We start from the raw sequence: 13,831 nt of genomic DNA, 5'->3' as shown, positions 1-13,831 counted from the left end.
GTCCCAAAAAGTGCCGCTCCGAGGGGGAACGGGGTCCGCCACCCCTTCCCTGCCTCCGCGGAGCCCGGCGGGGCGGGGAAGCCACACGGGGCAGCGGGAACAGCTGTTCTGGCCGAAACGTCGCGCCCGGAGAGCTCCCTCACAGCCACTTAAAGCAGCTCTTAAAAGTTTAATTGAGAACAAAAATCTTGCCGTAACCACGCGGAGTAAGTGGAGGTCTGTCAGTCTCGGTCTACACGCCCCCGGGTCCCCTTCCACCCAAGGCAAAGGGGCTGGTCCGTAAGAGGTGCTGGTTTGGCTCTAAGAGAGATCCCATCTGGGCCTTTGGCATTTCACAGTCGTGCTGGGATAAACCCCAGCAAGGTGAACGATTAGCAAAAACAGCACAGAGTTTGAAAGCGACTCACTAAACCTAATGTTTTTGAAGGTTTCAGGATTTCGTCTAGGACAATAAATGTCCTAGATGTATAGGTCTAAAAATCATGTTTCCGCAAGTACAATCAAAATCTCCTCATTTCCTAGAGAATTCCTGGCAGTGGGTCAATTAAATCTGTGTTTTAAACATATTCGAGCTGAAGAGTTTTCTTCCTCTTGGTAGAGTGGACTTGAAGCAAATTCTGGTCCCATTGCCAGGAGTGTGGATTTACACCCCGATTTCACCGGAACCTGAATTTGACCCTTTGTTTAGAAAACGTTTCCTTCAGTCACACAAAAATGCATAAGATTACAACAAAGAAATATTACATTAGATGCCAATCCTACTTTGTTTTTAGGAAAACTCTCTGGGTCTGCTCATATGTGATTGCAGTTACATTTAGCTGCAAAAAATACGTGGGGTTTTTCCTACTGGTTTTACAGGGAGAAGGAAAAAGGGTGAAGAACTAAAGATTAAATCTTACTTCGTTGATTACAAAGATGTTTCCAAAAGTTTTGCCTCCAGAAGAATCTTCCGGCTTAAAATACAAGAAGATGCTAGAATGCTAGACGCTTCCGAACATGCTAGAATTGTGCAAGGCTTTATCCCAGGCTTTTTGCCTTTTTCTGTGCTTGTTAGCCTGCGAGAGGGTACGTACACCCACGCCAGCGCGCCACTACCCTTCCTTTCCTTGGGGGTCAGCGGCAGTAGTCTAGAAGGACACCTGCTCCAACAGTGCAAATAATTGGCATGAGCTTTTCTGTAAAAAGCTGCAAAAAAACCCCAAAACCTGGCTGTCTTAAGTTTCCAGTAAACTTATTTCTTTAAAGGTGCCTCTGTTCCAAAGCCTAATTTTTATGAACAGTTCAGTGCAGCATTCACAGCTTAGTGCCTATTCCATCTTACGTTGTGAACATTACTGAAGGTATTGGTAAGAAATTAAAGCTTTGTGGAGTCAAAAACTTTGTAAGTCAAACTCACAGTCGCGCGCGCACACACACACACACAGAGTGTGTCCCAACTTTTCAACAACAGATCCATAATGTTACCTTAGCTATACATTGTATTAGACTTAGGAAACCGTATGAACCACACAACACATCAATGTGTGTGACTATAGGTTTCGGGTCAAATACAGAGGGAAATTAAAGCCACGTATCACAGATCTCTCAATCCCGCGCAGCTACCAAGGCCTCTTTCACATCCAAAGCAGCATACCCTGCCATGAGAAGAATTCCTTGCCCGTCTCTCTGACATGCTTTACAGGAGCTGAACGCTGCGTAAATAAATGGTGTTACTCAGGAAACTCTGTGCAAACCGTGTAAAGATCATAAAGCTCTATTCGCTACCACGTATGTTATTCCATTAATAGAAGAGGTGAAAATTTCAGGCATAAGAAAGACATATTTTTAACGGCCAGACGATAAGGGTGATTGTGCTGGTTCAGAGTACTGAGAGTTTGTCAAGCCCACATCACCTCATATACCCCTTCCCGACCCATACTCAGTTCCTCTGAATAGTGTTTGTAAGAATGTTTCCGGAGCAAAGGGCTGGAAACTTGCCTCAGCATCACTGCACTGGGCCATGCCTAGTGCTTATGTGCAACGTTATGCATGAAATTGATACTGGTTTTGCTGCATTGTACTCCGTCAGACAGAAGTAACCTAGGGCTAGTCTTTATGCCTTTTTTTTCCCATTCCCAAAATTAGTCAATATTGATGTTTTTATAGATAACATATCTAACCAGGCTGTTGCAAATTTGTTTCTTTCAACAGACCTAGGTAATTCAGCAGAGAGTTTTATTTATATCTAGTACTTCAAAAATGTCCTCCTGCTCTAGATATTAAGTAAATTCAGGGCTCTTGAGGTTTCTATACTAGTTTAATCAGCACCTAGTCTGATCTTGTTTGCTTAATTCTAACAGTATCGGTGTGTAGATAGGGGAAGCCTTAGATAAGATCCTGTTGTTCAAATTAATCCGTATAGTTTTCCGTTTTCCAGGTAGGTGTCCTTTATGAAGCTGAACGAGTAATGCTCTCCTATCTCACCAGGCATGGAGAGGGTTCCCCTGCCCACAGAAAGCTGTAACATGGCGAGCAACTTGGGGGAAAAGCAGTTAACAGAAAACTTGCAGAATACCCTTCTAAAGAGAAAAATTGTCACTGGGAAGGCCGCTGGAAAGAATGAACGTCTTTGCCCTGTGATTCACCTGGAGCTCAGCTTGGAGCTGAAGTCTTAGTAAAGAAAATTGAGGTTGGTGTTAAAAGAAGCCTTTATTTGTTCTCGCTAGGCATACAGCTTTCTACAAAAATGTCTAAGGATGGCAAGGGTTTCTAGCATATTCTCTGCTGGCATACAGGTTTCTGTAAAAGTGCTTAACGGTTACCAGATACCTTTCTGTATGTCGAACTAATTGATGACTGAATGGCTTCTGTAAAATACTCAACAACCTAATTGGAACGTGACCTGGTTTGTTGCCAAATGCAGCTGTTTTCCGTTCATCCCTCGCTGTTGCGGTGGTGACTTTTGCTGCCTTTAGACAGTCTTAGTCTCTTCTTCCATGGCTAAAGAAATGCTTTGAGCAAGTCAAAGGCTCAGGATTTTAATCCTGGGAAATTGACGGTGATTTGTTTTCTCCAAGATAACTTTTCACCAAAAAGTAGGGGGCTTTCAGCATAATCTTCTTCAGGAAAACTGACAGTTTTGAATCGTAGCTACTCATAGTCAAAACATGATTGTCTGCCAGGTTTTGTGAAGAGTTGCTCTGGTTGTTAGAGTTGCAAAAAAAGCAATATTAACAAAAAAAAGAAGGTCAAGCTTTTTTATCAAATAAATTCCTCACGCAGGATGAGGGTTAAAGCACTGTTAAAAAAAGGAAGCCTGTTTATTTGTAGAGGATTCAGCTGTCTTGTTAAATAGCACATAAACCATCTACATAGATACGAACAGTTGTCTCCTGTGATCTGTCTCCAAGTTTGAAGTATCTGCTCCAAGTTTGAAGTATCTGTACTGCTCCCTTCCACACACACTATTTAGTAAGTAAGGCTGAGTTTGATAGCCCTTCCCAGAGCCACAAGACTTAGATGCTGCAGATCCCAAGCTTTAAAATCACAGCTACAGGAACCAAGTATGGGAGAAAGCCTGTGTGCTGAGTGAGGGACTGCTGAAAGCTGGGGACAGCAGGGAGGCAAGCAGATGCCCCATCCGTTTACCACCCCCGGGAAGGAAATGTCACCTGAAGGCAGGCAGGAGGACCTCTGGGACTCAATGCAGCCTCCTGAAAAAATGCCTTGTTTAAAACCTGTATTGGTCTAGCTTTTTGGCTACTGGAGCAAAAATAAGCGGAGAATTGCCCCCAAACCACACTCAAAACAGATTACAAGTCTGAATTCAAGGTTCTGAAAAGGCTGTAGTACAAGACCAAGAAATGAGTAAGACTGAGGGCAAACTCCCACTCAGGAAAACATGGAATTAAGAAACCCACCGCAGGAGACAGGCCTTCAGGATTAGCCTACAGGATTCAGTTTGCAAGAGCCCAGTTCATTGTCTGGAAATGTCTAAAAGTGGCCAGGAAACACAGAACCTTAAGATTATGCTCCAAGTTTTCTTTTGCTTATTAACAGAAACCACATCCAGATCCAGATTCTAGCATTTTTACACATAGGAAATTGTATCTGAACATCCCTGTCTTACTGCGTTTCTCTCTTTCCGTACTGGAGGTTGAGTGTGATATTTAAAGCAGTACCATAGAGCAGCCTATATGGCTAAATGTCACCAGAAGAAGCAGCATGTTGCCCTTCTTCTCCTTCATTGCAGCCTTGCTGACCTGGCTGATAGCAATTGGGGCCTTTGGGAGTCAGAGAGTTCAACCATTCCCTTGCAGAAATGTTAGCACAGCAGCTTCCCAGCCCGTCCGGATTTCAAGGCAGCGAAGGAAACGGGCATTTGGAGGGACAATGGGCCTTTGCATGTTTATAAGCTTGTGGAAGGAACGTACCAAAAACCACAGTGAAAGCTCCTGCCTTTCCCCATTACGTCACGTTGTTCAGACTTTCAGCACGTCCGAGGCACAATAAAATCTGTCTGAGACAGTTTAACTAGAGCCTCAGCCAGCAATCTCTCATTTAATCTGATGGATTAAAATCATCGGGACATAAATCCACGGACTCATTCAATGCTGTCGTTGGCAGAAGAGGAAAAATTTAGAACTGAGCTTCCTCATGTTGTATCTACCTTGTGAAATGGTATAACCTCAGACTTTCCAGACCTGAAAGAGGCTTAATATACATTTTGTACTTCTACAGATACTGCATCTGTGTTTTTGCTTTAAGCGCATAATCAGTAGTTACATCTCTCAGTTCTCTTATTTCAGAGACGTTAAAGGCTCTCATTGGTGATCTTTAGTATGCCTTGAGCCAGTTTTTAAAGTACTCCTACCTAGAGTTTCATTCCACCTGTAACCTACTGTTTACATCACTGTGTTAACACCTACCTTATGCTTCCTCATGCCTTTTACAAGTTTTGATTCATCTAGGGGCAATTTAATAATGATTTTTGTGTTCTCTCCTAGTTAACATACACTAAGCTGAATAAAAGGAAAATACTTTATAAAGTTTTGTGGCAAAAGTAATCAGTAAAAATGAAGTGAAATGAACACTTGTGGTTATTCATGTGATTTCTTCTTAGAAAACACTTGACATGGTGAGATGTCACTCTCTTACAAAACTATTTAATACTAGTAAAATTCTCTTCAGGCATTGAAAGCAGTTGGAAGGAATACAATGTATGCACGACATAATATTTCTGAGCGATTTAACTCAACTGACAATGACACTATCAACTGATTCCAGGAAATGGTCCAAAATAATTGTGTAAAAGCTAGTCATTGTACAAAATTGCCTTATTTATCCTGGAACTATGCCAAGAACTGAAAGCATACTGTATTTGAGAATAGGCTGGCAGAGTGTTACTGCTTCATAATTCTAATTGAAAGACAGAGCCACTTAACGTTTATGGAATAAAGGGAATAGTGTTTCTGATTATGACAAAATTTATTTTGGTAGCTACCCTTAAGAAACACATTCTAAAGCATTTTAAAATTAACTGGTTTTGAGACCGTGTATGTCAGTATTCTCATGGTGATCATTTTGAAGAGTCTGCCGATATGGAATATTGGCGATTGATGCAGAATACTGATACAACCATTCATGTAAAAAAACCACCACGCAAATAATCTGTACCGAAAATATTGTGGCAGCAGCATTCTCACAAGCTTGGTAGTTCAGGGTGCTAACACGACAGTCATTTTAACATTGCTTTACCGAGAAATAGGATCCAGACTGGAGGAAGTCCAAATGCCAGCTAGTCTTGTGAATGCTTATGGGACATTCATTGTTCCAGTTTCTACGGGACTAGCCTCTGCGAGACTGTCCTCTCAGTCTAAAGCCCAATCCTGTCTGGAACAGAGCTAGCTAAAAATGTTTTCATCAAAATGCTTTTTCATTAGAATGCCAGTTTGTCAAAACTGCAGTTTTTCATAGATGTCTGTATAATGGCTTTGGGAAAAACCTTTTTTTCATTCCAACACATTGCTGGTCAAAATTTAAAAGGCTGAGGGAGATGGAAAGAGGTATTGATATGCCCAAGGGTAATTTTTTATCTTTTCCATATTGTAGGAGGAATTTTCTGATGCTACTTTGTTGGCATGGTGCTTTGCATCGCTGCCTGAGGAAACCTCTAGGGAGGAACAGGGTGTGCAGTCCAACTGGCTCAGTAGAGCTCACACTTGATGTCATCCAGGTTTTGCTCGTGGTGATCATTGTGCCTCCTTGTGGGTCTCCAAAAGAAAAGGCCTCCAATCCATGATTACCACAGCTCTACACAAAACTTTGATAGTTGTATGGACTGGCACAGGCTTCTTCAAATCCAAATATAACGTGTAATGTATAAGCTGTTCTAGTCCTTGCAGCTGTGTGATAAATTCCTTGAATGGATGAGACCTGGCAATACAGAGTATATTTCAACATTGCCTTAATGTGCAAGTTGAGGCTCCTGAACGCTGCAGATGTGTTGCACTCTTTAACCTGAGCTGTGGCATGCAGCATGGTCAACATGCAGAAAAAACAGAGCACACTCCCTATCTGCTTCCAGTGCATCTTCTCTTATCACATCTGCTGCCCCTATCCAAGCCAGCAACAAGCTGACTCTCCTCTGCTCAGGCCGCTCCAGAGGTAAAACAAAATAAACAGTGGTATTGAGGAGGGCAGGGAAGGATCAGACACTGAAAGTCAGAGAGAAGAAAGCTGAAATACAGGGCAGGGAGGTAGATGGATCTTGGAGCAGAGTCTGTAGGGTGACGCATGAGAACGTAAAAGGAGAATCCAAGCAGGGTGATGAGGGGCAGACCTGTGTCTCGGGCATGGGCACAGCAGAGATGCCCTGGTGCCTCGAACTTTAGTTTCTCACACTGATGAGGTAGATTTGGTGGTTGAAGAAGACCGGAAGAAGCCGAGAGGAAAAGGGGGAATGATTAATGGTATTTAGATGGTGCGTTGAGTATCTTGGCTGCTGATTTCCTTTTTTAAATGTTTTTTTAAATGCATGTGGGTGGGGAATGGTACTCAGCAGTCCTAGGTCAACTATGACAAGACTTTTGTGTGGGTATGCAAATTGCTGTAAGTTAAGTTGAATCATGGCAAGTACTTAGAACTTCCTGATGTTAACTACTGTGGCTTAAGGGCCCTTTGAGGTATTCTCACTTTAAACTAGTACAGTTTATCATTTTCACTCCAAACAAGTTGTCTAGCTGACAGTTTTAAGCAGTCTCTCATTGCACTTCCCTCATCATCATATTTAGCAGCTCTATATCATATAACATTTTACTTGTTCCTTTTATGACCAGAGGAAAATTTGTGTGCTTCGAGGATAAAGGAGGATAATAAAGAAATAAATTTTAGGGGATAGGAGGTACTAACGAACCAACTAGCATGGCAAGAGAGGAAAAGCACTCCCATGAGATATAGCCAAGCTATAAGCCAAAGTATATAATTTTATGTCCAGTAAATAATCATTTTTTAATGGTTTCTTGGTAAGTTTTGCCATTACATTGCTTATATTTAATTTGCCAATAGCATGATTAGTACACCATGTGAAATGGCTTGTTTGGACTACAGAAAACAGGTTTTATAATTTTGTTTTTCTGCCAGCTGTACAGGGAGGAACACAGGTGGTTGTAGTAGAGTAGCTAGATCCAGATTGCATACAGATAGGGCAGAGGAGTAAAGAGAATTCGAAACAGAATTCTGGAGTTAGAAGCCAGCACATGGAGATTTCCTGAAATTTTCTTAGGCTTCCAGGAGGATTTATATATATAAACCTCCTATATATATGTGTGTATAAAAACCTATATATATATAAAGGATTTATATAACCTTTTCAAAAGGAAAGGAGAAAAAGCTTTTGATGGCATTTGCCCAAAACTAAAAACGAAATCTTCCTAGAACTGACCCTATGGAAGGCTTCTATCAGTGTTTGCTCCCAGTGGCCTCTCACGAATGCCTGTATCATTTACTGAAGAGTAAATGGCACTATTTCATACTGGTTGTGATTTTCTCTGAATCTTTTCTGACTGGTATGGAAAACACTGTGTTATGTATTTCATCTAGGGAAGCCGTGGGAATTACCAGGAGAGTATGTATACGGAAAAGTGTACAAATACAATAGCAATGTCACCCAGAACAAGCCTTCAAACATTGCACTAGTTAATTTCAAGATATTACAAATGCGGGAATGGGTTCTAAATGTGATCTAAACCCACATTTGTGCTCAAGTTCTTAGGGAGGTCAGAGCTTGAATAAATTGAATATGCCATATGAAAGAAAATTCTTTAAAATTATGGACTTCATATTTAAATCAGCTGCTGTTGCTTTATTTCAGTCTTTCCTGTCTTCTGTCTACAACATTGCAATAGAGCCTTGTATTTGATTTTTAACACTTATACCCCTATTTGTAAGAATCCTGATTTTCTTTACTTCTTTCACCCTGAATAATATGGGTCATCACTGTCTTATTACCTCATGTGAGTTCAAGGAAATGCTTGTCCTTGTTTTGAACAAGTCAGCATCCTTAATTTCCTTCTGTCGCCGTCACCACCACCACCACCATTATGAGAGGAGATCCAGTTAAGGAGAGATGATCTGATCTTCCCCAGGAGGCTGAGTCTGTTTGTGTGGGGGGGGGGGGGCAAGGGGGAAGTGTATCCCTACAGCTGCCACGGAATGCACCTATTCTCTTGCCTATTGCTAGTAAAGTAATTAAACTGCCTATTACATTAGTACTTTCAATTAATATTTATAATGTATTTCTGGTTAAAATTCACATTGATTTGTACTAATATTACTTACCTATTAATTCCTTGAATTGATTAAGATGAAGTAGACTGCCATTTTCAGTTCCTGGACATGGTACAATGTCTTCAGCCCCTGTAAGAATACAGCTCCTGCTGGAGTGTGACTTAGTGTAGTGCCCTTTTAATAGAGCCTCCCCTTCTGCTGCTTCATTATTACCTTGTGCATAACAAACATTTCTGAGTTATGGATCTAGCAGGCAGCTTACCAGCAGCAATAAGAAGCTTTGTAGAGAAGTCTTTTCTGGCCGACTCACTAGAGAAACTCTAAACTTTCAGGGTAGCTACAGCAGATAACAAAATCAACAACCAGAAATTTTAAGTTGCTTAAAACAGGTTTTCAAGGAATTTAGAACTGTCAAGCTGCCACCTTACGGACTGAAGCAATATGGTAATCATGACCCAAATTAATTTGAGGTTAGTATAACCGGAAAACCTAGTGCAACAAGTAATTAAGTCATTTAAATTTATATTCTGTTGGCTTAATGATTAGTGAAGGGTCTTTTGAAGATTTTTTTTTTTCAAACTGTGAATTATTGCAGCTTTCAACCTCTCAGAAGGAAGCCTTGGATAGCTGTCTGAAATTAGCAGAGCTAAATCTGGCAAACTAAAGAACTAAGAGCTGGTAATGCAGGAGGTACACATGAATTTACCTGGTAATTCTAGAAAAAGGTTTGATCAGTCAACTCACAAGTTGTGTATGCAACAAGTTCAGGAATAAAAATGCCAGGGGAGCATAATCGCAAGTTCAGGAAGACTCTCAAGGCTTATGAGATAGTGTAGGGCTGTCTCAGTCACCAATGAGACCCTAAAATACTAGCTGAAGTCCTTGGAAAATATTTTTTTACCTCTGCCGGCACTTTTGGAATAGTGTCACAACAGAACAGTAAAAAACAGATAAAGTAATGTGATGCAGTTGTGAAAAGACTCTGATTTCCTGAAACAATAGGCTGAAGGATGATCCAGGCAGCTGCTGCTAGTCCCACAACCTGTGTCCCCAACAAACCGTATGTTGAGAGTGCTCATGTATTTAAACGTGAAGATGCTGTTACTCTTTAGGTTTAATGGATTTGGATACCATCCCTATTATTAAACTAGTCCAGGTTAGAAATTATAGGAATAAACATACGTAGCTGGTGGTGGTTGCTAGAGATGTGACTGGCAACTCAAATGTATGAACGATGTAAAGAAATTTCATCGCCAGTGAGTGATTCTGGACAAGACACTGGTCACATACTTTGGATACAAGAAATCCTGGAAAAGACTACCTTAAATACTGAGAAATCTTCATCTCAGTCCCTTCTCATCCTGAAGGACTGGCCAGAATCAATCTTAAAATACCACACAGATTTTCATGGTCCATCATGCCAGGTACTCCTCATTCTCATATGCCATTTGATAAGCAAGAGCATTAAAGGTTTATAGCACCCTGCCCACATTAGCACCCAAATTGTTTTCAACTTGGGTGTTTCCTACAGCAAATTCATGCTTGTCATGACTGCATTGCAGGATAGAGATTTAAGTAGCTACATCAGCTATGTGCAGCACTAAAGAGTACTGCTGAAGCTCTGAAAAGGAGTATATAGCAAGTCCACGTGTACAGTTTGGGAAAATCTGTCTTTAGCAAGGAACTGCGATCTTTTTGTTACAGTATTCTGTGGTTTGCTATCAGACTCATTTACTAGGAAATGTAAGGTCTTGACATTCTCCCAGCTCCACATTTCTATGATCTTGTACTAAAATATTCTGATGCTTGGACATTATAATAGCTTGCATTTACATGATTTTTGATTGCTTATTTTATTCCATTATTAACTAATTTTATTTATTTATTATTATTTATATTATTATTATTATTATTTATATATATCATTATTTAATTATACCATTTATTCCATTATTAACTAATTCCAAAAAGTTTTAGCTTTGTATTACACTAGGACAGGCTAAGTATTGGGAAGGTGATGTTTCATTTTCCCATAAAATTCATTTATATATACAGACTTGAAAATTTTGCTTTTATGACACATTTTGTTGCTAATTTCCATATCATACTCTTTTATGATTTGTTTAAAAAAATACATTAGTAAAGAACATTTGCTTCATAAAAATATGTAAGAGAGATCTTCATTTGCAAATTGAATGCAACCTGCAAATAGAGGCTGCAAATCAGTTACTTTTTGGTCTTGAGGCATATCTTGCTCTTTTTCTGTTTTTTAAGATAATATCAGTTTCTTATGTCAAGAAAATGTGATAAGGAATGGAAAGACTTTTTAGGAAAGTCTTTAGATTTTAAAAGACTATAGGAAAAAGTTTTTACCAAACTCAAATCGATGAGAGCCAGAGCCACAGTTTTAAAGGCTTTACAAATTTGGAGCAACTACTCAAGTTTAAAACTCTGAGATCTTGTTTACTAATGAAAGATTATTCTGAAGTTGCTATACTTTCTGAATCTAGAAGCGTCTATACTTTAGAATCTAGAAGTGTTTGGACTTACTTAAACCAGAATTTTAAGTTTTAATAATTTCCAGCAGAACTGTAAAAGATTGGAATAGGGAAAATGCTAAGCTTAAAACATCCTAAGAATTTCCTATTGCAAGCATAAAGGCAGTATACCATTAACTTGAGGAAAAATCACAAGTCTGGTGAATATATAGTAACGGACAGCATATTCATGAGCTTCCCATGGAGGTACTGAACTACTGAAAGAAGGACAAAAAGGACAAAAATGGACTTTCTAAAATCAAGACAAGCTATAAGATCAATATAAGCTTTCAATTCCCAAAATACTGTGACAAGAAAAGGTATAGCAACTCCAGAGCTAAAAAAGTGATTCTTCGTTACACCTTCTCCTCTTTACTCAACCTGATTCTACAAGGAAGGCAGGAAAAGAGAGGGCAGCTACAGAACGTCAAGATGAGATAAATACCTAAGCTGGCAATATTTCTTCAGCTCAGAGGTATCAGTTAGACTGCAACATCCCAGATGAGTTTGCCAAAACACACTACAGCAATTAGATTAAAGAACTCCCTTTAATAATTGCAGTGTGATGTAAAAGATGCCACTTTAATTTAAGCATGAATAGCAATGCCCATTAACAAAATTATATTTTGAAAGCTGACATGAACTAACCTCAGCAGAAATTCTTAGCAACTATTAATTTGCTGAATAAGGTCTTTGAATGTCTCCTTTGGAGCGACTGCCTTACACAGTTCCATAGATGTTTTGGAGAGCACTAGTTATAACTAGCAAAGTGACAGACATGTGCCTGAATAGGCATTCAGAGAGCTCATTAAGGTCTGGTCTGCTCTTTTTTGTTTCTCTGGATGTTGCTCCTGCATGTGCTTTGAATAGAATCACTCTGCACTGCATTAACGCATCCTCACCCGCCTGGCAGCCTTAATACAATTACTACTGAAATCAGCAGAGAACTCCTCCAGATAAATTCAGAATGTGCAGTAAGGACTGGTTTAGTCTTCATAAATTTTAGCTTCTTTGATTGTACTGTAGATGCTCTTTCAAGATGACAGCCAAATTAGTATTGGCTTGTAGATTAATTAAGCAATACAGCCCTTCACAGCATTATTATGCACTTTTCTTTTATGCAGTTCAGTTCATCAATATGCAAGAAGTTTGATTTTGAAGTGCACCATGCAAAAACATTGCCTGATTGCTCTGCATGAAGAGGAAAATTCTCTCTTAGATGTCCCTTACCAGGTTCACTTAGTAACAAAAGCATTTTTCTGAAAGGATTTGGTTAATCTGCAGAATGAGCCTATTTCTTCTGTAGTAAGAATAAACACAGATAAAAATTATGTTGGACCATACAGATCTCTTTGGACTTTCTGGAACCTAATGATAAGACAATCCCCAAGGAATATATGCGCCTATTGCACATTGCAGTAAAATAAACAGATACGCAGGGCAATAGGAAGAAACAGAATGGGTTTTAATGTAAGTTAAAGTCTTGGTGGTTTTGTTTCACTTCCTAGAATGTGAATTGAATTTTTTGCAAGTGCATTGGGATCTACAGATACAAAGTGAGCATTTGCATAACAGGTGATTGCACAAGATACAAAGCTAGGGACACTGAGCCGTCCTATGTATGTGCTATCTAACATTTGTTAAGGAACATTGCAGATTTTCTTGTGATGCAGTGGCCATATCCAAATGTTTTGTATGAGAACTCTTGAGGAAATTAATTTCCTCAAACAAAATTAATAAATGTGTACAACCATTCAAAAAAAAATGCATGCAGCATTTTCCCTTTGCTTCTCTTGCATAGATTTCCTGTCTTTCTGGGTTTGTAAAAAAACATACAAGGACTTGGAGCAATTTGTATGTGCTTTGCAGATACCACAGGAGCAGCCTCGTTGTGTGCCTGCATTTTTGCAGAACAATATGTAGAATGGACCAAGAGTTTTGAATTGTTATCTGTTGTTTATCATTTGTGCCCTGATTCAAGAAGGCAATGGGGCAGGTGTCTAAATGCTCCTATAAAACAGAGATGCTTTCCCAAGTTAGGAACTCTGATAACCAAGCCTTACATAAATGCTGTTTATTTTCTAAATTGACACCATGCAGTAGGTAAGGAGCGTTGCAGAGATGAAATGCACTTACAGAGGTGTGAACTCTTTGCCAGAATGACACATGCCTAGCATTTTGGGGACTGAACCAAATTTAGGAAAAAAAAAGTCCTAATTCCTTTCTTGTGCCTAATACATTAACTCAGATGTCACTTATATAGGCAAGTGAAATCTGTCCTGCTTGTAATGTACGGTTTGCAGAATTTAAGCTTTGATTTACAAATAAAAACCTCATAGATTTTGTAGGTACAAGAACATATTCTATTCAGGCATGGGAGTTGCCTAATAAACTGAGTCTGCAGACAGTGTGTAACAGTGGATTTGAAAGAAGAGAGTTTCTCTTTAAAGACTCCAAATCTGAAGCCCAGTTATGACATTAAGGGGCAATATGTAAGTATTTCACTGTTGATCATTTTAATAAAGGAT

At 39.5% G+C, this 13,831-nt stretch overlaps 1 protein-coding gene across 1 annotated transcript in view; it reads right to left on the bottom strand.

Moving 5' to 3' along the window:
- Positions 1–4,922, bottom strand: part of AVPR1A (arginine vasopressin receptor 1A) — an 8,388-nt gene extending 3,466 nt beyond the window's left edge. The window contains exons 1-3 of the mRNA XM_009327685.1: positions 4,908–4,922; positions 3,531–3,585; positions 2,338–2,449 (exon numbers count right to left, since the gene is read on the bottom strand). Of these exons, the coding sequence (XP_009325960.1) occupies positions 2,338–2,449; positions 3,531–3,585; positions 4,908–4,922 (182 nt within the window). The remainder of the gene's footprint in view (positions 1–2,337; positions 2,450–3,530; positions 3,586–4,907) is intronic.
- Positions 4,923–13,831: the final 8,909 nt, after the last annotated feature.

This window comes from Pygoscelis adeliae, unplaced genomic scaffold, assembly GCF_000699105.1.
Source record: "Pygoscelis adeliae isolate BGI_AS28 unplaced genomic scaffold, ASM69910v1 Scaffold113, whole genome shotgun sequence".
Taxonomy (NCBI): domain Eukaryota; kingdom Metazoa; phylum Chordata; class Aves; order Sphenisciformes; family Spheniscidae; genus Pygoscelis; species Pygoscelis adeliae.
The sequence above is the reverse complement of the archived record's forward strand: the minus strand, read 5'-3'. Positions and strand labels throughout refer to the sequence as shown.